This window comes from Canis lupus, chromosome 27 (genome assembly GCF_011100685.1).
Source record: "Canis lupus familiaris isolate Mischka breed German Shepherd chromosome 27, alternate assembly UU_Cfam_GSD_1.0, whole genome shotgun sequence".
Lineage (NCBI taxonomy): Eukaryota > Metazoa > Chordata > Mammalia > Carnivora > Canidae > Canis > Canis lupus.
The window spans coordinates 18,430,960-18,457,869 of NC_049248.1; the positions used below are offsets into that span (position 1 = coordinate 18,430,960).

At 39.2% G+C, this 26,910-nt stretch overlaps 1 protein-coding gene across 6 annotated transcripts in view; it reads left to right on the forward strand.

Moving 5' to 3' along the window:
• Positions 1-223: 223 nt before the first annotated feature.
• AEBP2 (AE binding protein 2) overlaps positions 224-26,910 on the forward strand; it is a 95,398-nt gene continuing 68,711 nt past the window's right edge. For 3 of the 6 annotated variants that reach the window (XR_005379920.1, XM_038576966.1, XM_038576965.1), the window contains exons 1-2: positions 224-985; positions 25,297-25,504. Coding sequence is in view for 5 of the 6 variants with exons in the window: in XM_038576966.1 (XP_038432894.1) it covers positions 315-985; positions 25,297-25,504 (879 nt within the window). In the remaining variant the exon portion in view is untranslated. The remainder of the gene's footprint in view (positions 986-25,296; positions 25,505-26,910) is intronic. The other 3 variants (XM_038576968.1, XM_038576969.1, XM_038576967.1) reach the window with 2 other exon arrangements.

Genomic DNA, 26,910 nt, shown 5'->3' on the forward strand with positions numbered 1-26,910 from the left:
TCTGAGCCCTCGGCGGGGGGGCGGGGCGGGGCGGGGCGGGGGCGGGGCGGGGCGGCCGGGGGCGGCGCCACCTCGGGCCTCCGCGCAGGCGCGCAGCCGTGTCCGCGTGAGTGCGCGCAGCGGCGCGCCTGTCCCCGCGCGGGCTCCGTAGCGCGTGTGCAGGCTGACGCAGCTCGCGGGCCCTCCTCCTGCTCTGCGGCGGCGGCGGCGGCGGCGGAGTTTTGGGCGTTTGGGAGGGGGCGAGCGAGGGAGCTAGAGTCAGGAGAGGGAGGCGGCGGCGGGGAGGAGGAGGAGGAGGAGGAGCAGGCGCCGCCATGGCCGCCGCTATCACCGACATGGCCGACCTGGAGGAGCTCTCTCGCCTGAGCCCTCTGCCCCCCGGCAGCCCCGGCCCGGCGGCGCGGGGCCGGGCTGAGCCCCCCGAGGAGGAGGAGGAAGAGGAGGAGGAGGAGGAGGAGGCCGAGGCCGAGGCGGTGGCGGCGCTGCTGCTGAACGGCGGCGGCGGGGGCGGCGGCGGCGGCGGCGGCGGCGGAGTGGGGGGCGGCGAGGCGGAGACGATGTCGGAGCCGAGCCCCGAGAGCGCCAGCCAGGCCGGCGAGGACGAGGACGAGGAGGAGGACGAGGAGGAGGAGGACGAGAGCAGCAGCAGCGGCGGGGGCGAGGAGGAGAGCAGCGCCGAGAGCCTGGTGGGCAGCAGCAGCGGCGGGAGCAGCAGCGACGAGACGCGCTCGCTGAGCCCCGGCGCCGCCAGCAGCAGCAGCGGGGATGGGGACGGCAAGGAGGGCCTGGAGGAGCCCAAGGGACCCCGGGGCAGCCAGGGCGGCGGCGGGGGCGGCAGCAGCAGCAGCAGCGTCGTCTCCAGCGGCGGCGACGAGGGTTACGGGACCGGGGGCGGCGGAAGCAGCGCGACCTCCGGGGGCCGGCGAGGCAGCTTGGAGATGTCGTCGGACGGGGAACCCCTGAGCCGCATGGACTCGGAGGACAGGTCAGTGCCCGGGAGGGTGTCCCCTTCCCTTCTCCTTTCTGCGCTCGTGCGCCTCTCGAGGGGGGCACGAGGGGACTTTCTTTTTTTTTTTTTTTTTTCTTAAACTGAGGTCCCCCTGCGCCCCAGATCCGCGGCCCCTCCCCCCGGCTCCCAACTCGGAAATCTCTCCTGCCCGCCGCGCCCCTCTCGCCGCGGATGGCCGCCCGCAACTCTCCGACCGGCCCCCCCCAACTCTCCTTTCCCCGCCCTCTTTCCCCCCTCGGCTCTGCGCTCCGGACGGACCTACGGACAGCGCCAACTCCGAAACAGCCCTCAAAGTAGGCCCCGATCCCCTGGCGGAGCTCCCGAGGGCCTCGATGCTCACACCCCGGTACACAGGGTTCGCTCGGCCCCACCGGTGTTCGCGAACACTTGTCAGAACTGTAATTGACAAGTGTTTTCCAACATGGCTGGTCTCGCCTGGATTTAACAGAACTTCCTTGTTCAGGGAGGAGACCCCCCCCCCCCCCCACCCCCCACTATCACTTTTCGCCACTTAGAAGGAAAACGACTGGCCTTTTGTAATTTGGTCAGTGCTTCTACAATTTCTCACGTGTAGTCATTATATACGCTCTCCAAAGTGATTTTGCTAACTTGTATTTTGCTTTGTGACTAAACGTGGGGAGAAAGTTTAGAAACACTTGTAGGAATTGTAGACGAGAATAATGGATTGATGTCCTTTAAGATGATGTGAGGGGATCAAAGAATTGGGAATCGTAATGAGGTACAGCCCGGAAGGCACACCATATTGGTATGTGGTTTAGAATCTTTAACAGGAATGTCATGATTTTTTAGACGGTGATATTAAAGTCGTGGATCGGAGAGATCTCTGAAGAAATAAGTAGCCTTTTTCTAAAGCTTGTTAGAAATAATATGAATAGGGATCCCCTGGTGGCGCAGCGGTTTGGCCCCTGCCTTTGGCCCAGGGCGCGATCCTGAAGATTCAGGATCGAATCCCACGTCGGGCTCCCGGTGCATGGAGCCTGCTTCTCCCTCTGCCTGTGTCTCTGCCTCTCTCTCTCACTGTGTGCCTATCATAAGTAAATAAAAATTAAAAAAAAAAAAAAAAATAACATGAATACAGTCGAAAATACGCTTCATGTTTTGGAGACATTACAGTTTATTGCATTAGTGTGTTTCAGTTATTACTTCTCATCACTTTGGAAAACTTCCTATTTTAACTAATTGGTTTTTAATGTACTTTTTTTTTTTTTAAACACAGAGACAACCATGTCATGCCTATTATACTGCTCCTGGCCTTTATTTTGACCATCTATTAATGTTTTGATGTTTTGATGAACAGTAGGATTTTTAACCATCGGTATTGATTGGTCTTTAAAAGTTTAAGTATTCTGAGGTTTTAGGAATTCGGATTGGTAACTAATAAAACGAACACTTTGGTTTATCGTTAATGTTACAAGGAATACAAAACTCTAAAAAACGTGAAAATATAGCACTAGATTCAGTTCGACATTTACTTTAGAGAAGAAAATACCTTGGATGGATGGATGGAGTAAAGTAGACTGTACAAACCCTAGAGAGACTGTGCTGAACTATGTAGGTATGGCAGGAAGGAGAATCTTTAAGATGATTAAAAATTGATGTGACCCACACAATGAAGCATATGTTATTTATCATTTTAGTATATCCTCGTCCATTGGTACCAGCAGATATTTGAAAGTTGACATCAGTTTATACAGTTAACATCTAGCACAGTTCTTCCATTTATCCAGCGTGTGTGGGCACACACAGGTTTAGCACTGCACAATTTAAATGTCTCTATTCATTCTCACAATTCTGGTGCAAGATAGGAATTACTTTGACTTCCATTTAACAGGTGAAGCAAATTGTCTTACTCAAAAAGTAAGTATGGAGTGGAAGAGCTGGATCCGAACAAAGGTTCTCAAGCCTCCTACTTCCACTTCACAAGAGTTAGAATACTCAACTCAAATAACAAGCTGTATGTGCCAGGATTTTTTTTTTTTTTTTTTAAGTTACTATTTGCTACATCCATTTAGGAGATGAACTATTATTGGTCAAGTAATATTTCAGGAAGTGGAGTTTTGGCTTCATTTCATATTTATAAGATAATCACTGGAATATCTAATTTTTACATCATATTTCAGAGTAAGGACTAAGATATTAGTGCCACAAGTCCAAATAAGGTTAAAGCTTCATAATCAAACATACTTGCTTTTCTTAATGCTTAAACATTAGAGAGTGCAAAATATTGTAATCTTTTTACTGTTTCAGAGTGAAAGATTATCACTTGTACGAAAAGGTTTTGCTAGTGAAACTGGATACGGTAGTCTTAATCTTCATTCTTAAATGCCCCCTTGTTGCCTTTAAGTTTTTTTTTCCTTAAGTGTCCTTTTTTTTTTTTATTTTTAAAGATTTTTATTTATTTATTCATGAGAGTCACAGAGAGAGGCAGAGACACAGGCAGAGGGAGAAGCAGGCTCCACGCTGGGAGCCCCATGTGGGACTCGATCCCCCGTCTCCAGGATCACGCCCTGGGCGGAAGGCGGCGCTAAGCTGCCGAACTACCCGGGCTGCCCTTAAGGGTCCTTTTAAATTTGGAAAGGATTCATAGTTCTTAGGAACTGTTCTGCAGATTACATTAATCTATGTAGATTTTATAAATTGATTTCATGGTAGGAGGCCATAATTACTTTTGTAACTGATGTAAGGATATCGTGATTTTAAAGTGCTTTTAAAAAATTTGGGCATTCCTATAAAAATAATTTTATTATTAAAATTTACTGTTCTAGAATACCTGTTCAATTTTTCTCTTACTTTGAAATTAGATCATACTTTTGAGTTTAACATACCTTGGAATTTGTTGAACTATCTTAAGTATTTTTAATTGTAAGTGCTTCTTTTTAAGAAACATTTAGATATAAAGACTTAGATATTTAAAGCTCAGATCCAAGGTGTCAGTTTATAAACATCTAGTGGAAATGTTGTGTGGTGAAAAATGACTGATTTATAAAATGAATAAATGACAATTGCTACAAAAACATTGATTATTTTCCCCATGAGAAAGTTATTCAAAACCAGAATAAGCATATTAGTGTGTTTATTTTGGTAAAGTTAGAAAACCTTAATGTTGATATCGAATTTATTTTCTTTAGGGGAATATTTAGCTGTTTGAGACCACTATGAACTAGTTTTTCTTTTACTTCAAACCTAAGCTTAAGTATTTTTTAAAAAATTATCACTTTAAAAAAATAATTACCATCTTTTAAGTTAATTTCAGAGACGAACTTTTAAATTTTTTTTTTTTTTTTTTTTTTTAAATTTTTATTTATTTATGATAGTCACAGAGAGAGAAAGAGAGAGAGGCAGAGACACAGGCAGAGGGAGAAGCAGGCTCCATGCACTGGGAGCCCGATGTGGGATTCGATCCCGGGTCTTCAGGATCGCGCCCTGGGCCAAGGGCAGGCGCCAAACCGCTGCGCCACCCAGGGATCCCTTTTTTTAAATTTTTTTTTTTTTAAATTTTTATTTATTTACAGAGACGAACTTTTAAATAGAATTTTAGAATTTAAAATACTTCTGAAAGTTTTTAAGTTCACAAATTCTAGCTATTGAATCAAATTATACACTGGAAGTATTACCTTTTCTGTGTAAGTGAATTGATAATTTCTTTTGTAGTTGTTTCATTCATATATATATACATGTATACATATATATGAATAAAACAACAAACAAATATATGAATGAAACAACTACAAAAAGAAATTATATATGTCATTTATATATAATATATACATGTATATACACATATATAACAATGTATTATACACACACACACATATATATGTATATGTGTGTTCCCCCTTCCCCCTCCAACTAGATAGAATAGAAGCCATAACTTGTTTTGAAAAGCCAAGACCACCATCAGCCACTTTTACCACCTTTCTGGGTAAGTCCATGCCAAGTGAAAAGTGCATGTGTAAGGATGGGGGTAATAGGGAAAGACATAAAAGTATGAAACTTAGTGATCAGGAAAGGCCACAGGCCCTTATCATTTTGTGGATCAAGATTTGTAATCCCAATCTTAGGGGGTTGCAAACTTTGAGGTGTAACTGACATTGCTCTGATGCTGGGAAAATGGGCTTATATTGCCCAAATTCTCAGTGGTATGACTGGGAAGATCTTCCAATTTGGAGTCTAAATTTTTAAGTCCTGTTCATACCAGAAGGCTGCTTGCTGAAGTTATCATCAAGATTTATTAAGGATCTCTATGGTTGAGGCAATGCAATACTTTTATGTAAAGTAATTTTTGCTCATACTTTATGATAAACTCCTTTCAGTATTTACCTCTTCAACTCTGAAGCAGCTGTCCATAGTCTCTAAAGTCATTCTTTTCAATGACCTTTTATTTTGATTAAGTTTAGGGAAAAGAGCTTTTTAGTAGGTCTCCGTTTTCTTTGATAACCTGTAACTCCCAGTTAAGTAAGGCATGGTTCTGTGCATGAAACAAATCATGAAAAAACTACAGACTTCAGGACTGAATTTATGGAGAGATTCTAGGGGGTCATTTTACTTTTAAGAAAAGTTAAGGCTACCATGTTGAGTCAGAGAATCCTGTAAGTTGATTTGCTAACCAAACAGGTATTTACTATGTGCAGGACTCTATTGAATATTGTGGAAGACGGGAAGAGAAAAATGCTTTCCGCTTCATCCATCTTGCGTATTGCTGTGAGACTTTTAATTCCAAGGTGTATGTTCCTAGCACAAGACTTTATTGAGTCTTATATAAACAGAGTCAAATTTTACACCTTGCCAGTTGTATTAGCTATTATTTATTGCTGTGTAGCAAATTTCTTTCAAATTTAGCAACTTTTAAAGGAACAGACATTTGTTATCACACAGTGGTTTCTGAGAGTTAGAAGTGGATAGGCTTAGCTGGGTGGTTCTGGCTCAGAGTTTCATGAGATTGTAGTGAAAAGGTTGGCCAGCACTGCAGTCATCTGAAGATTTGACTGGGGCTAGACATGTGTTTCCAAGATGGCTTACTTATTGTAGCTCTTGGCAGGATGCTTCAGTTACTCACCAAGTCAGAATCTGTGTATCCTCATGACATAGCAGCTATTTCCCCTCAGAGCAAGTGGCAGAAGAAGCCACAAAGTCATTTTATGACCTAAATATACTTATTTTTTCTTCTTCCTACGTTTTCATGTAGCAGGTAAGTTTTTCCTATTTTCTTTTTTCATTTATTCCCTGTTACACAATAATTACTTCAGATTTTGTTCACTTAAGGCCCATCAAAATGCCACAACGAATTCTGGCTTTAATTTCTTTTTCCATTTAATTCCTATAGATGTATTTTTTTCCTTCCTGCTTATGGCTTTATTCTAGGTGGTGGGATATAGAATGCTTGTATAAAAAAAATAGAATGCTCGTATAAAGAGTGTGTATCTGAGTCAAAGGTCACAATTTAGATCTTGGTCTTGCTACCTGTATTATGATTTTAAGTAATATCTTTGAGCCTTGGTTCCCTAACTACGTAAAAAGGTTAGATTTTACCATGAAGGTGTTCTAAAGTGCAAAAGAATTTCTGGTAGAGTCCTGTGAACTTTCTGAAGAATCCATGTTATTTGAATGCTTGCTTTATCCATTTTGTTGTACAGTGGTGTTTTTGAGAGCAGAAACAGTTTTAGCTCATTTAGATCTTTATAGTGTCTAAATACAGTACCTTGGATATGGTGAGTAATTAATTATTAGCATTAAATTGAAATAACAATACAATTTATATAAATAAAGGGAACTATAAACTGAAGGCCAGGATTTAGTGCCTTTGGTTGGATCATTGTATTTGATATTGCTAAGTTTAGTCATTGGGTCAGTGTACTCCAGTAAAGCCAGTGAGATCCTATGCAAAATTTTATGTGATTTCTCTGAGAAGATGTTGACAACTTCTAGCAGATTTTCAAAGGAATTTGGTCTAAGAGCTACTAGTTTGGGGGCACCTGGCTGGTCAGCTGGTAGAGTATATGATTTTTGATCTCAGGGTCATGAGTTCAAGCCTCATGTTAGGAGTAGAGTTTACCTTAAAAAACAAAAAGAACAAGGGGCACCTGGTTGGCTCAGTTGGTTAAAAGTCTGACTTGGTTTCTCCTCAGGTCATGATTTCAGGGTTGTGGCATCGAGCCCTGTATGGGGCTCAGCACTAAGTATGGAGTCTGCATGATATTCTCTCTCTCCTTCTCTGTCCCTCCCGTGGCTTGCGCACGTGTGCCCTCTTCTCTCTCATATAAATGATTAAGTAAAACCTTAGAATAAAACAAAAACTACCAATTTAGAGGAGATCCAGAGATACATAATAATTGTTTATTAACTAACTGATTGTGGACAATTCTACCAACAAAAATGATAGGACAATTCTGAAATTGTTAATGTCTGTAAAAAACATTTTTTAAATGAGTGTGAGTATGGAAAGTCTGAAATGGATAGTCACCAGAGGTTTTTTTTCCCCCTAAATAATTGTTAAGAAGCATTTACTGTATAAAAATGCATAACATTTTATCAAAGTTAAATGGAAATTTTGAAGTTAAGGAGGGAGAAGGTATAGGGAGAATAGTGGTTTAAGACTGTGATTTGAGTCAGAATGTGTGGTTTGAATTCTGGTTTTCACTTAAACTGGGTGACTATGGGACAGTTATTTATTTACCATCTTACTGTTCAGGTTTCTCTTCTGTAAAGAAGGGACAATAATAGTTAACTATCCTATAAGATTGTTAAGGGGATTACATGTAGAGTATTTGGCACACAGTCTATTTTAAATGTTTACTGTGTGATAGGTATTTAGCCCACGGGTATACATAGAATCCCTCTGTTATGTGCCAGGTGGTATTCTAGGTACAGGGTACAGAGTAGTGAGTAAAACAAAGCCCCCTGACCTCATGAGTTGGGGAGACAAATTGCACAAATGAGCTAGAAATAGCCGGTAATGATCTTTTGTTGTAATGAAGCAGTATCAGATCTGAATGCCAAAAAGTACTAGACCAACTGGTAATTGTGTGGCAAGTATCTGTAAATGAGTGCCACAGAGACTTGCAAAAGGATATGCCAGGCCAAATATTTCATTGCAAAATCTACATTTTAATCAGCTTTCCTTTAACATATATAATCTATTCAGTGGTCGACCTAAAAGGTCACATAATAGTTTTTAATATATAAGTGAGCTACTGACCTATTAGTAAAACTCTTCGGAGTTTATTTTCTAGTACTGGTAATGGACTTGCAGTGATCTACTCACATGTCGAGTTCATTTTTATGACTGTTAGCATGCATTTGTGCAAATCACGGTTATGTTGGTCTTGGAACTAAATGGACAATTTTGGGCATCAGAGGAGATCAGAGGGATGTATGGATGTTTAAAAAAAATCACATTTTGAGCATTTACTCTGATGCTTAATTTGGTGCTCTTTTGGGCAGTCCCGGTAGCGCAGCGGTTTAGCACCGCCTGCAGCCCAGGGTGTGATCCTGGAGACCTGGGATCGAGTCCCACGTCAGGCTCTCTGTGTGGTGCCTGCTTCTCCCTCTGCCTGTGTCTCTGCCTCTCTCTCTCTCTGTCTCTATGAATAAATAAAATAAAATCTTTAAAAAAAAATTTGGTGCTCTTTCTACTGATAAGAAAGAAATGTGATGATGCCTCCTCAGTTTTATTTTTATTTTTTAAATAGGCTCCATGCCCAATGTGGGGCTTGAACCTCACTACCGTGAGATGAAGAGTCGCATGCTCTACAGACTGAGCCAGCCACGTGCCCTCAGATACTTCGTTTTTAATGACAAGACTAAAAAAGATGGTTCCGTTGTTTTCTAGTTTTTCTGTAAAGTGTTTGTGACACAGTATATTACATTAAAATAAAAACTGGCAAATATTGTAGTCAGTGGTTAAAATTTTGGTGGGAGGGTACTGGATTTTAGTGTTAGGTGAGTGATGGGAAATTTTTAGAAAGTCTAAATGAAGCATAGGAAAGAGCCTACCATATTCAGGAGACTTCTTTCTAGGTCAGAGGATTCACATTGGAACTGGAAAATAAGAATGGCTAAAGTGGGATTTCTTATGCCAACACAAATGTAGGCATTTTGTCAGTGTGGATTTGTGAATCAGATTCTTTTGCTGCTCCCCAACTTCTGTCTTTGTAACTCCTAATCACATTCAGGTTTTATCAAACATTTTCACGGGCTGACTATTCCTGATTCTTTGTTGAGGCACATTGCTAGCACTCCCAAGTTTTTTGTTGCCCTTGTTACAGTTTGAGTATTTACTGTTTCTCTTTCCTGCTAGAATATATGCTCCTTGAGAATAGGAATCCTGTCTCTTTTGATCATTGTTCTATCCACAGCACCTGGCACAGTGCTTGATACTTATTTTAGGGATTCTTTTTTCTTTTAACATTTTTTCAGTAATCTCTACACCCAGTGTGGGTTTCAGATTTACAACCCCAAGATCAAGATTGCATTCTCTACCTACAGAGCCAACCAGGCACCCCTTAGGTATTCTTAAATGTATTTTGGATGAATGATGAATCTCCTGTGTTATAGGAAAACGTGGCAAAGGTAGAGAGGAAATTATGGGAGCTGCGAGACCAATTAGGAAGTGGTAGGAATAGTACAGGTGTGAAATGAAGAGACTAGAGCTAGGGTAGAAGTTGGGGAAAAAGTCATGCTTGGGAAACTAAATCAAAGGAAAGAAAAACTAATTTCCTGGATAGCTTATAAGAAAAATATTATGTTATTATTTTTGAGTAAAATGTTTTTTTTCTTGAGGATTTCATTGGAACAATAGCTTGCTTATTTTTCCAGACACATCCATCACTGAAATAACTCAAGGAAAAGTTGGGTAGTGAAGGAGCATGAACCTTAACTTAGGAGTTACAATTTACTTCTCAAAATTTGCTTCCTTACCTGTAAAATAGGATATTTTAGTATTGTGATTAAATGAGATGGAATATGTAGAGGGCCTAGGGTTGTATTTATTTATTTAAAAATATATTTGTTTATTTATTTATTTGACAGAGATAGAGTCAGAGAGCACAAATAGGGGGAATGCAGAGGGAGAGGGAGAAGCAGGCTTCCTGCTGAGCAGGGAGCCCAGTGTTGGGCTGGATCCTGAACCCTTGAGATATGACCTGAGCTGAAGGCAGACGCTTAACCTGCTAAGCCTCCCAGGCTTCCCCCAGGGCTATATTTAATTCATAGAGTCATTTATGCTTCCATTCTCATGCATATAGATGTGGAAGGAAAACTTGGGTGAGAATGAATGATATTGTAGTACTGGCTTTACTGGAGACGGCTTGCAAATCATTTTATTTCTCTGAACTTCAGATTAGTTGTTTTTTTTCTTAAAAGTGAGAATTTAAATGATACAATTTGGAGCTCAAATGTGATGATTCTGAAGTAGACTTGGCAAATGCTTTCGATTTTATCCTTTCGACAAACCCAGAGTATTGCAAGCATGGCTTTGTTATAGCCAGGATCTCAAACATAGTTTAGATAGGTTCTTCTGCTTTCAAAAATCACCATAATTTATGGTATTGTATTAAAATACCTGTTTGTGGGATCCCTGGGTGGCGCAGCGGTTTGGCGCCTGCCTTTGGCCCAGGGCGCGATCCTGGAGACCCAGGATCAAATCCCACATCGGGCTCCCGGTGCATGGAGCCTGCTTCTCCCTCTGCCTGTGTCTCTGCCTCTCTCTCTCTCTCTCTCTCTGTGACTATCATGAATAAATAAATAAAATCTTTAAAAAAAAAATACCCGTTTGTGTTTGTTTTTTCTAGGCTATAACATTTGTAAGGATTAAAGTCTGGTTTTATTTATTTATTTATTTAAATATTTTATTTATTTATTCATGAGAGGCAGAGAGGTAGAGACACAGGCAGAGGGAGAAGCAGGCTCCATGCAGGGAGCCCGATGCGGACTCGATCCTGGGTCTCCAGGATCACGCCCTGGGCCAAAGGTGGCACCAAACTGCTGAGCCACTTGGGCTGCCCTCCGTTTATTTTTTATACTTGCATTGCTTACCAGCTGTATTCACCTATTGCACTGCCTATGTTCAGAATTCAATAATTTGTTGAATTCAGCTGAATGTAGATGTACCTGATACATATTTCTTCTTTCTCACTATCATGACTGTATGAAACAAGGAGAACCATTCTGTGCCTCATACATTCCCTCAATTCTTCTTCTTCTTTTTTTTTTTTTCCGTGTATTTACTCATTTAAGTAATCTCTATACCCAATGTGGGGCTCAGACTCACAACCTCCAGGATCAAGAGTCTTGTGTTCTTGTAACAGAGCCACTGGGTACCCCTTCTCCCAATTCTTTTTAACAGCATAGTTAGAAACAGTATTTGAAAAAAGTTGTGGTTTTTGAGTAATTTAAAAAGCAGACATCCCCAACTAATATTTTGTTTCCGAACAAAGAAATAAATTTACATACTATTTTAGGTGAAAACTATTGTGTGTGCTTTGCTTATGAATCTGAGACTCATGAGCTTATTGGAAGGATTTTATGAAGTTCAATTCATTGCATCCTCACAAACAACTGATGAAGCGAGGAAAGCAGACATTAGAACTTACCCAGAGTTGCATAGCTCCTGGAGAATGTAGGCAGTCCTGGCGGATGTGCTTTAAGCTCTTATGCTGCCTGTATGACTCTTGTAACCAGCCTTGACTGGGGGAGTTTAATTAAAATAGTATTAAGTCAGTGGCTAGTTTAAATTTCAGCCTCTCTTACAAAGAATAACTTAGGAGCTTGAATTCATTTACATTTCTGGGCCTGATTTTCATTGGTAATTATAATATAGCCTAGATTCCTTTGAAGGCTATGAAGTATAAAAGTTGATTTTTAAGTGTTGTAGTTACTCAGTCTTCCGGGGAATAGAGTCTTTAGTAGCATTTTCTTTCTTTCTTTTTTTTTTTTTTCTTTTAAAGATTTTTTTATTCATGAGAGAGACATAGAGAGAGGCAGAGACATAGGCAGAGGGAGAAGCAGGCTCCATGCAGGGAGCCTGCTGTGGGACTCTATCCCAGGACTCCAGGATCACGCCCTGAGCCAAAGGCAGATGCTCCATCGCTGAGCCACCCAGGCGTCCCTGCTATTTTATTTCTAAATTATAAAATTTTTGTCATTACTTTTTATAAGTATTTGTCAAAGTACCAAGAATGGATGAGTCAGCAGTAGATTTTTTAGTGCTTTACATTTATGTTGACAGTCATTTGAACATGTCTTTTGAGGTGTTTAGGAGTTCTGTAGGCATTTTTGCCAGAAATGTGTGTATGAAATCATCTGATAAAATTATTTTTATGCTTTTACACCAACTTAAAAAAAAACAAATGTGATTGCTTCTGTATAAAATGAGTGTTATTCTTCATAGCAGATTTTTTTTACATAACTTTCTTGGCATATAGGCATTTTCCTGGAAATCTTTTTGAAGGTAAAAGATTAAAAAAAAGGTAAAAGCTAACTCCTTATATAATGTAATTACATTGAAATAGAATGTTTTTAGTATTACAGTCTTTTTGAACGTAATTGCTTGCTGAGCTGGTCTTAAACTGCGAGAAAAATGTGGGTGGAGTAATCTTAAAGAGCAATAGACTAGAAATGAGAAGCAAATTTCAAATGATGTGCATGTAAGAATGCAGCCTACTTGTTTTCCATAGGCTATATTTCATCATTGTTGCATAAAGTCCCTTTTGACCAATTTAGTGAATGCTGCTGGGTCTTGGGGAAAAAATCTTTTGTTTTTATTCAGAGAAATAATTGTAGGGATGGAAAGTAGTCTTTTTCTTGATTAGAAAAACCCATTTTAGCTTTTTAAATTACAGTGATAATAGCTTGTAATTACAGTAACAATAGTAATAATAATATCTTGGTTTTGGCTAATGATTTTTAGTGTGCCTCCAATTAATTTTTATGATTATTTCAGTATGACAAAGCCATATATTTTACTTGCCTTAAAAATGCTACTTAAATTTGTCACTAAAAGTATGTGAGCATTTACTGTGTGCAAGGCACTATACTGCTTAGGTTTAGGAGTTTACTCTAAATGAGAGGCTTACAGGTGATTCATAGTACAATCAATCAGATCAGAAGGAAGCAGAATTCTTTCTACCTTAGGGGAGTAGGGAAGGCCTTAAGAATATGTGACTTGAGATATATAATGCATGTAATCAAACAAGCACTTTGGGCAGCCCGGGTGGCTCCGCAGTTTAGTGCCGCCTTCAGCCCGGGGCGTGATCCTGGAGACCGGGGATCGAGTCCCACGTCAGGCTCCCTGCATGGAGCCTGCTTCTCCCTCTGCCTGTGTCTCTGCCTTTCTCTCTCTCTCTGTCTCTCATGAATAAATAAATAAAATCTTAAAAAAAAAATAAAATAAGGACTTTTACTTTTTTTTTTCATTTTTAACTTGTTTTTTCTAATTGCTTCTGAGTTTAAAGACCTAAAAGCCTGCAATACCATAGCAGTTTGGAAGGCAAAACCAGGTGGCCTTACTGAAATCTGATGTGATCTAAATTCTTTAATCCCATTTAAAATCAGTTTCATCATTTACTATTTGTTCTTGATAAAGAAAAGCCAAAGTCTCTGCCCCTTTATCCCTAGACAAATGAATATTTGGAGTTGGATTTTATGTTGACATTGTAGGCTTCTATCTGTTTTAGTGGCTTAAGTTCTAAATTTGGGACAAGTTCTACTTGAGGATAGTGTTGCTTTCTATGACCTTGAATTATTTTTTTTATAAAGCTAATTGGCTTGTAGGAATTTTTTTTTTTTTTTTTTTTTTAAAGAAAGAGGAGGGGCAGAGGGAAGGGGAGAGGGAGAATCTTAAGATCCATATCCAGCATGGAACCAGATGCCAAGCTTGATCTCACAAGCCTTAGATTGTAACCTGAGCTGAAATCAAGAGTGGAACGCTTAACTGAGCCACCCAGGCACCCCAGGAAACTTGTTAGCAAAACTATCTATCTGCCTAAAAACACTTGATCTTAGCCAAAAGGCTGAGAAGTGATTCTGTCTGCCTAAATTAATCAAATTATATATGAATGTTAAATATCTTTTGTGTTATGAATGTTATAGATGTACAAAAACAAAGAAACAACTTTTTGTATGTGCACACCAAGTGAACCTGTCAGTTACTTTGACGTGATACAGGCTGTATTTCAGTATTTCTCAAATCTGATTTGCTCAAATATTTCCTATGTATAAATGTGTCTGCTGAGTTGTTTGGCATTTGTGTTTTGTATTTGTGTGACTTTGGGCAAGTCATATAATTTCTATATTTCAGTCTCTTTTATCTGTTAAGATGAGGGTACTGATAGTACCTACCTCATGTGGTTTAATCAACTTTTTTGATTAAATGAGTTAATACATGTCAAGCATGCTTTCAGTTACTATGGCTGCATGACAACCAACTCCAACATTAATGGTTTTATTTTTTTTATTTTTTTATTTTTTACATTAATGGTTTTAAACAATTATTTTGCTTACAGATCTAAGATCTGAGCAGGGCTGGGTAGGGGTAGGTCATTCTTGCTCCATTTAGTGTCAGTTTAGAACTACAAGTGAACAGTTTAGAAAAGGTTAGGGACTCTCATCACCAGAAAACTCCCTTAACCACTCACAGGTCTGTCACATGCGTGGTGCCTGGACTATGAAAACTGATACAGCTAAGACTCCCTGGCATCTTTCTCTAGCTCTGTGTACTTTTCACAAGATCTTTTCTGCATGGTAGCTAGGGAAGTTTCTGAAGCTGTGGTAGTTCTGGTTTTTCCTTGGTAGTCCTGGTCTCCCAAGCTGTGTGTCCCAAAGTTAGGTTGAAGCTGTGCTATTGCCTTTTATGACCTCGTCTTGTAAATCTAGCAGTGTCACTTTTGCAGTAGTTTCAGGCTTGTTGAGATTCAAGGGGATAGTAATAATGACCCTCCAGCACCTTGATGCCCTCTTGTAAGAAAAAGATGTGGGACAGTGTATATGGTGTAGCTATTTTTGGGAAATACATTCAGTAAGTGTTAGCTGTTATGATAAAAAATAGGAGCTGAGGTTTAGAGTATCTTACTTTTGTGATGCAAATTTTGTTAAGTTACATGATACTTTTATTTTTTTCCTTGAGAGAAAGCCATAAAATATAACAGGTAGGCAGTTTATAATTTTCTTGAAGTGCCTGTTTCTTGTAACTGGTTTAGTTTTGGCTTTCAGTCCCATTGTCAATGTCTAAAATAAGGAGCAGGGCACAAAATTACAGTCCAGTCCAACAAATGGAGGTGAGGAACAGTAGAGTTTCACTCTTAAAGTTGTATATTATCCATATAATATCAGGTATACAGCTTCACACTTTTCAAGAATACAGGCTTGTCTGAAATGCTTGGCACTCTTTTGAGTTTTAGCCTTATTATAATTTTGATTATAAGTATGGGAGAGACATAGAGTAATCATTCTAGTAGTGAGTGTCAATTTCAGGGATAAGAATATCATCTGTTAACCAAATAACAACTTACCTGTTTTGTGATTAGATTAGGAATCCCTGATGTGTGGGTATAATGTTGTTTACCTACAATTTGATAAATACTTTGAAACTAAGTGCAGTATACTTATTTCTGTGAAAAGCTATTACCAGTTACAGAGTTAATAAGCTAAGTGTATAATGCTTGCTCTGACCCTGTTAAATGTAACATAAATGAGTAGAATTTGTGTTTGCTTTTGTCTCATACCACTTTCTTCAGTACATGTGGAGGACCATGTTCCATTCTTTAAAAATAAGAATTATAGAATTATTTGTTTTATAGTAAGCCAGATAGAAGCTTATGAACCTAAGACTTTATAAAGATGATATGGTTTTCATTGAAGGAAAAAAATAAAACATCTTGGATTCTTCAGAGATTAAGGAGGTTCTTTTGTGGAACCTCAATCAGTAACTTCCAAATCCTGAAGGAAGTGGTTAGATCATCCTCTTTTTCCTACTATATTCTTTTCATTTTTAAGATTTTATTTTTGAGTAATCTCTGCACTCAAGGTGGAGCTTGAATTTGCATCTCCAGGTCAAGAGTTGCACGATCCACGGACTGAACCAGTCAGACGCCCCTTCCAACTACATTGTTGTTGTTGTTTTTTTTTAAGATTTTATTTATTTATTTATTCACGAGAGACACAGAGAGAGGAAGAGAGAGAAGCAGGCTTCATGCAGGGAGTCCGATGCAGGACTTGATCCTGAGACTCCAGGATCACATGCTGGGCGGAAGGCAGGTGCTCAACTACTGAGCCACCCATGCATCCCCTAACTACATCTTTAAGTTTATGGCACTTTTTATCCTTTCTGTCACTTACTTCATAATACAGCTCCATGTTTTCTAACTTTTTTTTGGTTTGTTTCTAACTTTTTAATGTCAAACTATTCTCCATTTCACAGCTAGTAGTTTAACAATTTTGAGGTCTGTTCTTGAGGAAATAAAGAATCTAAAAACAATTTTCATTTTTTTCCCCAAATGAATTTTTGTGCAGAACCCCAGTCCCTAAGACATATTAAAATGATATTTTATTAGTACTTACTTTTTATAAGTTCAAAAGTTTTGCATTAATTTATAAATTGAATCAGAACAGTAAAACTTTTAAGTGAATTTAAATTTGAAGTAGGGGGCAGCCCGGATGGCCCAGCGGTTTAGCGCCGCCTTCAGCCCAGGGCCTGATCCTGGAGACTTGGGATCAAGTCCCACGCCAGGCTCCCTGCATGGAGCCTGCTTCTCCCTCTGCCTGTTTCTCTCCCTCTCTCTCTCTCTCTGTCTCTCATGAATAAATAAACAAAATCTTTAAAAAAAGAATAAATTTGAAGTAGGATTTGTGAACAAGTTTTTTTTTTTTTTTCCCTTCTCTAAAAATTTCATTTATTTGAGAAAGAGAAGAGCACAAGTGGGGGGATGGGGCATAGGGAGAGGGTGAAGCAGACTCCCTGCTGAGCAAGGAGCCCAATGCCAGACTCAGTCCTGGGACCCTGCGATCATGACCTGAGCCAAAGGCAGATGCTCAACCGACTGAGCCACTCAGGCGCCCAGTTTATGTCAGTTTTAGTATTCAAACAAAATTTCCTTGTTCTATTTTGGCAGCTTAGTCTTGAAAATTTGACTTGCAGATATGGGCACCTTGTTTTTCAGTCTTCATAGACTACATTTTGTTCTCCTGATAGCTATGAAAGAGGATTACTAGGATGGAAATTTGTTTGAAAAATACCAATGATACTTAAAGATCTTAATTGTGTTTATATCACAAATGCACAAGTCACTAGAACCTCAAACTTCAGCAGTAAAACTTTTTTTTTTTAAAGATTTTATTTATTTAATCATAGGAGACACAGAGAAGCAGAAAAAAATAGGCAGAAGGAGAGAAGTAGGCTCTCTGCAGGGAGCTTGATATGAAACTTGATCCCTGGACCCTGGGATCACGACCTGAACCAAAGGCAGACGCTCAACCACTGAACCACCCAGGTGCCCTCTTAGTATTGTTTTATGTTAGCCCTATAATTTGTTATCAGCGCCCTAGGAGAGGAGAGCATGTAGCAAGTAACTGCAAGTCTTGAAAGGTGTTTAATGGGGAAAGCATAAGGGAGGGCGTGTTTTGCAGATCTAATATTTATTTGTTTATTTGTTTGTTTGTTTATTTATTTATTTATTTATTTATTTAAAAAAGATTTTATTTATTCATGAGAGACATGGAGAGAGGGAGAAGCAGACTCCATGTAGGGAGCCCGATGTGGGACTCGATCCTGGGACTCTCTGGGATCATGCCCTGAGCCAAAGGCAGACACTCAACCGCTGAGCCACTCAGGCATCCCTTGCACATCTAATTTTATATAAATAGACACGTGGAGGCCTAAATCAGATTCTGCAACTTTGCTAATCAGTGACATAGGAAATTCTGATATTTAAAATTTTTTGAGGGATGCCTGGGTGGCTCGGTGGTTAAGTGCCTGCTTTTGGCTCAGGGCGTGATCCTGGAGTCCCACATCAGGCTCCCTGTGTGGGACCTGCTTCCCCCTCTGCCTGTGTCTCTGCCTCTTTCTCTGTGTCTCTCAAGAATAAATAAAATTAAAAAAAAAATTCTTAAAAATTTTGTGAGTGACAAGAGTATAAATTAAACTTGAATTCAGATTATATACACATATACCTTCAGGCCCCTATTCTCAGTGCTCATTTACAGTTAGACATTTTGGGCACCTGGATGGCTCAGCAAGTGAGCATCTGCCTTCAGCTCAGGGTGTGATCCCGCGGTCCTGGGACTGAGTCCCACATTGGGCTCCCTGCATGGAGCCTGCTTCTCCCTTTGCCTCTGTCTCTGCCTCCCTCTCTGTGTGTCTCTCATGAATAAATAAATAAAATCTTAAAAAAAATAAAGTTAGACATTTCAGTAACCTAGAAATTAAGGAGAAGAAAAGTATCCATAGCTACCAAGGAAAATCCACAGTACAAATGAATTTCCTTGTAAGTAACTGAAAAGAAGATTCCTGATAAGGCTTCTGTTCATTGGACCTCAGATTCAATGTCAAATTCAGCAATACATTTCAAATAAAATAAAAATGTTCCAGCTCAGAAACATGCTCTTTCCAATCTGTTTTATTTTTTATTTTTATTTTTAAAGTATTTTGTTTATTTATTCATGAGAGGCAGAGACAGGCAGAGGGAGAAGCAGGCTCCATGCTGCGGGGTGGGGTGGGGTGGGGGGCCTGGGATCACGACCTGAGCCAAAGGCAGATGCTCAACCACCGAGCCACCCAGGCATCCTACATTTTGCTTTTAAAAACTCTTTGCTTTCTTAAATACTGAATATAACTTAGATCTCAGTAAAGCTGTTAAGTTTATGTGAGTTATATTTATCACTATTCTAGGAATGGAAATTAAGACCAAGAACTTTAGAAGTATTAATTTACAAATAAGCCAATTATATGTAACACTATTTTCTGTCTTTTTTTATTTTAAGTGGGCTCCAGTGCCCATGACCCTGAGATTAAGGGTCACATGCTTGGTACACCTGAGCCAGCCAGGCACCTCTAAACAGGATTTTTCTTAATGTTTAGAATAACATTTCCAGTTAAAAAAAATTGAAAAGTGATGTTTTATATTTAATGTCTTTAAAGATTTTTTTTTTAAGATTTTATTTATTTTTTCATGAGAGACACAGAGAGAGAGAGAAAGAGAGAGAGATAGAAAGAGAGAGAGAGAGGCAGAGTCACAGGCAGAGGGAGAAGTAGACTCCATGCAGGGAGCCCGATGTGGGACTCGATCCCGGGTCTTCAGGATCACACCCTGGGCCGAAGATGGCGCTGAACCGCTGAGCCACCCGGGCTGCCCTAATGTCTTTAATACCTGTCTTAACAGCTAGTTTTCCATTTCTAATTCTGCAGTCTGTTGCAATGAATTGTTTGGTTGAACCATGTGAAGACTATCTGGCCTCATACAGATACTTAGTTGGAAAAAGGAGTGTTTTATTTTTTTTTAAGTTTTCATTTATTTACTCATGAGAGAGAGAGAAAGGCAGAGACATAGGCAGAGGGAGAAGCAGGCTTCACGCAGGGAGCCCCATGTGGGACTCGATCCTGGGATCCCGGGATCATTCCCTGAGCCGAAGGCAGATGCTGAACTGCTGAGCCACGCAGGCGTTCCAGAAGAAGGAGTATTTTAATAGCCTTTTTAGGTTAATTGTGTAACTATTTGATAATAATACCCAAACTTGACAAAGAATAGTTTTTTTAATAGTGTTTGCAATGTGGAATCTAAACCGTATCAGTGAACTTTTCTTATTCTGTTACATGAAGATCATGGTCTTGTCCTCTATGATGATGTTACATGAAGATCATGGTCTTGTCCTCTATGATGATAATACAGCATCCATGGATTGCTTCCTCTTTTCCTGTATCTTGTCATTTAGCAAGCTGCTCTTTACTTTTCAGTGTTGGCAACCCTGTCGGCTCTTGTCACATCCACCACACAGATGTTTTGCTTGACAGTAATCTGAGTTCTCAAAGAAGGTTCTGTTCTTATATGTATGAGTGAGTTGGCCCTTGAATTCTTAAGAGGAAGTCATTTTCATAAAATCTATGTACTTTAGATGTTGGGGTAGAAAAGTCTGGTGTGTCAGGTAGTTTCTTAACAAGAGGAAAATGACCCATGGAAAAGAGGGAAAATGGAATGTTATGTTGAAAATGTCTCCTGTACTCTCCTAAATATTGCATTTGAATTTCTAACAACATGTATTTTTTTTTAAATTTAAGAATTTTCTGTTGTCACTGGGAGTGCGCGCGTGTGTGTCTATGAATGTGTTTTGTGTGTGTGCTTTTAGTTTATCATTTTGCGATATGAGATACTTCTTAGATAGTCTAATCAGTCTTACTTGGGTAATAAAAGATCTTCTTAGAGTCTTGCTACTAACATCATTGTAGCAGTAGTATCAACAAGTAGGTATTTTTAAAATAAGTATCTCAGGTCCTACCCCCTACTCCAAATCTCCCAAATCAGTATCTGCACTTAGTAAGATTCCAGGTGATTCATATAACATTGAGAAGTAGTGCTTACATTATTGTAGTTATCTGAATAGTAAGAGTGCTTTGTCTGGCTTCTGTTTTTGTCCAAATACTAGGCTGCTTTTGTTCACATTTTACAGAATCAATAGGTGTTCACTGGGAAGACCTAATTGAGTGAAAAATTTTTTTTTTTTTTTAAAGCAGTTCTTTTTTTTTTTAATTTTAATTTATTTATTTATGATAGTCACAGAGAGAGAGAGAGGCAGAGACACAGGCAGAGGGAGAAGCAGGCTCCATGCACCGGGAGCCCGATGTGGGATTCGATCCCGGGTCTCCAGGATCGCACCCTGGGCCAAAGGCAGGCGCCATACCGCTGCACCACCCAGGGATCCCGAGTGAAAAATTTTAACACGTATGATCCTAGGAATATTACAGGATCAAGTGGAATGTCCCTTTCTAGTTCAGATCATCTTGTTATCTTCCTGTTATAGGAAGAAGGAGGAGGGCACTGCTTTCTTACGAGATCTATAGCTAGCTCAGTGTCCTGTCAAAATAAAAATTAGCTACACCTTGTCTCCTGTGCTCTTCTGCATCAGAACTGTTGTCTTTTGTCTTTATCAGTCTTAGGAATGGAAGGAACCATGGATTACAAATGTGTCTGGGGCCAGAGGGAGCCTGGGGATGTAGGATTTGGGCACTTTTTAGAAGTTGGAGGAACCTAAGAGGGTCTATATGTGACAGGGCTCCAGTTGGCCCTGCTAGGGAATGGGAGGCTCTTTGGATACACACATCTGCAAAGGTCTCTTGAGTCTTCTAGGTCATGGGACCAATGTCTTAGTCTTCTTTCACCATATTTGCAGCTTAGTTGCCAATGATCGACAATTCATGTTCTTAATATCAGCATTGTGCTTTCTTTTTATGAGGATCTGTATTTACCTGAAGTACTGTGTTTCAAGTGTGCTTATTAGTGTTTAAGGGTATTTGGACTTACAAGGTTCCCCTTCTGTAGTAAAATTAATAAGCAAAAGTACATTAAGCATTGTGTATAACAATTGCTAGTTTATGTTTTATTTTTTTAAAGATTTTATTTATTTATTCATGAGAGACACAGAGAGGGAGAGGCAGAGACAGGGGCAGAGGGAGAAGCAGGGTCCATGCAGGGAGCCCGATGTGGGACTCGATCTCGGGTCTCCAGGATCAGGCCCTGGGCTGAAGGCGGTGCTAAACTGCTGAGCCACCCGGGCTGCCCCCAATTGCTAGTTTATATACAATTGTGTATATTGCTAGTTGGATCTATTACAAGTAGAAGTCTCTTGACCTTTACTTTGTCTAAGGAGAAAATTAGTTTCATTTTCAACTAATTTTGGACTTACTACCTGTAGCAATACAGGTATCCTATTAAAAATTAAATGAAAGATGTATATAGTGAATGTTTCTCTCCTACTGACCCTCTGTTCCTCCATCCAAAAAAACATGGACAGTGTTTTGTGTATCTTTCAAAAGAAGCTTTTTCTTTAGACGATAGTTGTGTCTATATTGTCTCTCTCCCTGATCTAGGTATGGAAATTGGAGCATTACTACCCTGCATTTGTGTGTGTATATGTTTTTTTTTTTTTTTTTTTAATACTTTGCTGTACCTTAGAGATTGTATCACAATAGGTCATTGAGATTTATCTCTTTTCCTAAGATCTGGGGACCCTGGGATCATGCTCCGAACCGAAAGCACACGCTCAACCACTGAGCCACCCAGGCATCCTCTAAGATTGTTTATAATTTGAATGTGGTTGGTTGTTCACTTAAAACTTAAAATTTTATTTGCCTTTAGAGTTAATTGGTATAGTTTACAAAAGTATGAGATTTATAGTTAAAATGTTTTAAAATATATGAAACAAGGGATAAGGAAAATAGATAACCAACCATTTCATGGTTAAGGGCCTCATGAAACTTGGGATTTCTAAGGCTCAAATGAAAATATGCATTTCAGTATAGAAAAACTGCCATACTCACAATTTATTCCTGCCAAAATAAATATGAATAAATATTCAGCGATTCAAGAGCTGATTTGCATTTGAGAGTTCAATGGAAATTACAAAAGAAAAAAAAATGTCTACATCCAGTGTAGGGCTTGAAGTAACAACCCTGAGATCAAGAATTTCATGCCCAGGCAGCCTGGGTGGCTCAGCGGTTTAGTGCTGCCTTCAGCCTGGGGTGTGATCCTTGAGACCTGGGATGGAGTCCCACGTCAGGCTCTCTGCATGGAGCCTGCTTCTCCCTTTGCCTGTGTCTCTGCCTCTCTTTGTCTCTCTCTGTCTCTCATGAATAAATAAAATCTTTAAGGAAAAAAAAAAAAAGGAATTTGGGCAGCCCCGGTGGCACAGCAGTTTAGCGCCACCTGCAGCCCAGGGTGTGATCCTGGAGACCTGGGATCGAGTCCCACGTCAGGCTTCCTGCATGAAGCCTGCTTCTGCCTCTGCCTGTGTTTCTGTCTCTCTTTCTCTCTCTGAATAAATAAAATCTTTTTTTTTTTAAAGGAATTTCATGCTCTACTGAATGAGCCAACCAGGTGCCCCAAGTTTACAAAGTTTTAGTTTATTTTATTTTTTACTTTTGAAAGATTTATTTATTCATCAGAGACATAGGCAGAGGGAGAGAGGCAGGCTTCCCAAAGGGAGCCTGATATGGGACTCAATCCCAGGACCCCAGGATCATGACCTGAGCCCAAAGCAGATGCTCAACCACTGAGTCACCCAGTTGCCCCAAAGCTTTAGAGTTTTTTTTTTTTTTTTTTTTTTTTTAAGATTTTATTTATTCATGAGAGACCCGGGGTGGGGGCAGAGACACAGGCAGAGGGAGAAGCAGGCTCCATGCAGGGAGCCTGATGTGGGACTCGATCCCAGGTCTCTAGGATCATGCCCTGGGCTGAAGGCGGTGCTAACCCACTGAGTCACCCGGGCTGCCCCACAGAGTTTAAATTTAGAACTTACATGTTGACTGGTAGCCAGATAAACTTATGTGAATATTCTTTAAAGGAAAATCTTAGACATTTTTTATGTCTAAAATATCACATGAAAACATTTTTGCTAGTTTTTTAAAATATGTGCTTTGGATGTTAGAACTCAAATCATTATTAAGCATACTTAATAAGTGGGGGAGGGAAAAACAAAACACTTAATAAGTTAAAGATTTTTTTAAAAGATTTTATTTGTTAGAAAGCATGAGAGAGCACAAGCAGGAGGAGTGGCAGAGGGAGAGGGAGAAGCAGACTCCCCGTGGAGCAGAAAACCCAATGTGGAGCTCGATCCCAGAACCTTGGGATCATGACCTGAGCCCAAAGCAAATGCTTAACTGACTGAGCCACCCAGACACCCCAATAAGTTAAAATTTATTTTGGCTTTTATGTATGAGCAAATAAGGTTGTGGTTATAGGTAAATGTTCTTATTTTTAGAAGCTATATGCTGAAATAATTGTGGTTGAAGTATCATGTTTGCAATTTGCAGATAATTGAGAAAAACAAATTACAACAAATAGGACAAAATGTAAATTGTTAAGCTTTCTGTAATAAAAGCTTGGGAGTAGGGAAGCATATTTCTTAAAAGTTAATACAGTTTTCAAAAATTACTTAAATTGTAAACAGATACATTGCTTTTGACGGATTTAGCCTGCAAACATTCTTGTTGTTGACTGTTAACCCCTCCGTGGTTGAAGCTACTTCCCTGTAATTTCTGTATTGGGAAGATACTGAAAAGAATTTTTTTAATGAATTGTTTTTGATTAAAAAAAATTAGGATGACCTGAGCTAAGTTGGACACTTAACCAATTGAGCCAACCAGACACCTCTAAAGATTTTATTTTTAAGTAATCTCTACACCCAGTGTGGGGCTGTAACCTACAACCGGGAGGTCAAGTCACATACTCTACTAACTGAGCCAGCAAGGTGCCCCTAAATGAATTACTTTGAAAAGGAAAAGTGTGTTACATTTTACTAAGATTTGAAATTTTGAGCATTCAGAATTACTTCTATTTCTATTAATATATAATTTTCTTAATAAAAGGATAACTAATATATAATAATTTGTTTAGTAAATAAAAAAAATAAAAAGAGTTGATTGATTGGCTTTTCAGACCTCTTTTGTGGATTGTGAGTTTAAAAAAGTTGAGGGCCAGAAAAAGATATTTTATTTGGACTTAGCAAAATCAGGAAAACTTTATTGTACTGTTTTGTCTGTTCTGTTTTTTTATTTAGAAGGGAAAATACACAGTTTCCCAAACTTACTTGAGGTAGAAAGAGGTAGGATAAGACAAGAAGTTGTAGCCTCAGATTAGTGAATAGAAGAAAAGATTTGGATTAACAAGTGATTTATACTGTAAAGGTACTCTTGATTCTGAATTATTTATAGCTGGAAACTGTTACTCCGTTGGTTTATTGTGCTGCTTAGAACTATGGAAGGGATGAAATGTGTTGAGCTGTGTGTGTGTGTTTGTGTTTGGTTTGTTTTCTGTAGATTGTAGCATTGGGGAGTTCATGTCTGCCAAAGTTGCTTAAATTATCTCTTCCCTGTTTTGAGGCTTTTCCCTTGATTTGCACTTTATTGCCAACAATCATCTCAAAACCATGTTGTTTTCTAATAGAAAATATGGTCAGTATGCTTTATATGGAGCATAATGTCAAGTAGTAATCTTAATTGAATATTTATAAGATCATATTCATGTTAGTGAATTTCTAGGAATAACACAGCCTTTTTTCTTCTTTTGTAGCATAAGCAGTACTATAATGGATGTAGACAGCACAATTTCCAGTGGGCGTTCAACTCCAGCAATGATGAATGGACAAGGAAGCACTACTTCTTCAAGCAAAAATATTGCCTATAATTGTTGTTGGGACCAGTGCCAGGCTTGCTTCAACTCTAGCCCAGACCTGGCCGATCACATCCGTTCCATACATGTAGATGGTCAGCGAGGAGGGGTTGGTTTTGTCATTTCTTTTTTTCACTCCCTGTTTTCATTAGTTTTATTAATTTATTCATGCTAGTTAGGCTTTCTTTCTCAAAGTAATTTGGGATTGTTTTTACACAGGCTCTATTTTTTAAAAAGCTTTTGTATTTATTTCCCACATACTTGATGGAATTAAATAGAACATATTGTGTGTTGGATTTTAATTTGCTTTTAGAAGAAATTAGACTTCCTAAAATATAGTGGGAATATAATAAATGAATACAGCCTATTCCAAGTTTGTGATGTTTTGAGTTGAGGACAGCTAGGATTTCTCTTGTTTAGAGTGGTCTTAAATTATCCCTGATGGTGAAATTAACTGGAGAGATTGTTGGTACCAGGATTAATATATACAGTTCTGTGAAATGACAGCTTGTACTCATTATTTGTGAAAGTGAATTGATCACCTTTTCCCAGGTCTTAACAGAGCTGGCTTAGACAGAAAGTTATGATTAGTGAGTATTGACCTATATCCTTTTGGGAATACATTTTAATGTGTCAGTTTATATAATTTTTATTGGATAGTGAATTAAGAGCTAAGTAGATTAGGTGAGTCAGTGTAATGGATCAAAGTATTATAAGGTTATAATTTTTTTCGACTTCACTAGGTTTGTCTTGAATAGTTACCACGTTAGTGCATTTTCCAGAAATTAACGTCACATTGTAAGTACACATAATTCTTAGGCCACATATTTCCTATCAGCCTGCCACCACTATTGAGATAAACTGATACTAAAATGGTTAAGATCATTATGGTTTAAGTGAGTGGGTAACTGTTTCCAAGGTTGCATTGATATTTAGGTTGCATTATTGATCTTCTTTAAAAAAACAAAACAAAACACGCAGCCATATAAACACCTCTAATATTTTAACTAGTGTTATTTGTGCATTGAAGTTTCTTTTTAGAAAACTTTGCCATTGTCACAATATGTTGTAATGTGTCAGCAATCTTTTGATTACTTAAATTTGGTAAGATTTGACTTACTAGATTTGATTTTGACGACAGATGGTGTATTAATGAACTTTGCCCATCATATGTTATTTTTACCTCCTAACCCAGCCCTGCTCAATGGTTAGGTTACTTTTGTAATAGTCTTTTCCCTTACCACATGTATCAGATTTTGTGTGAACTATCTTAACCAAGTCGGTTTCCTAGTTATCACAGAGTTGCCTTTTGTGAGGCAGTGCTTGATGTCACTAGGTATGTATCACTAAGATAGCCTTTTGAGCCATGGCATGATGCTTTTTTAGTCCCTTGATTTAGCTGTATATAGGGTCATGAACTGTATAGATTATTGGGCATCTCTGGTAGGCGTTAGAGAATTTCATATTTCTAAGCGTTGGATCCTACATGTTGAGGAGTACACAGCCTTATGAGAA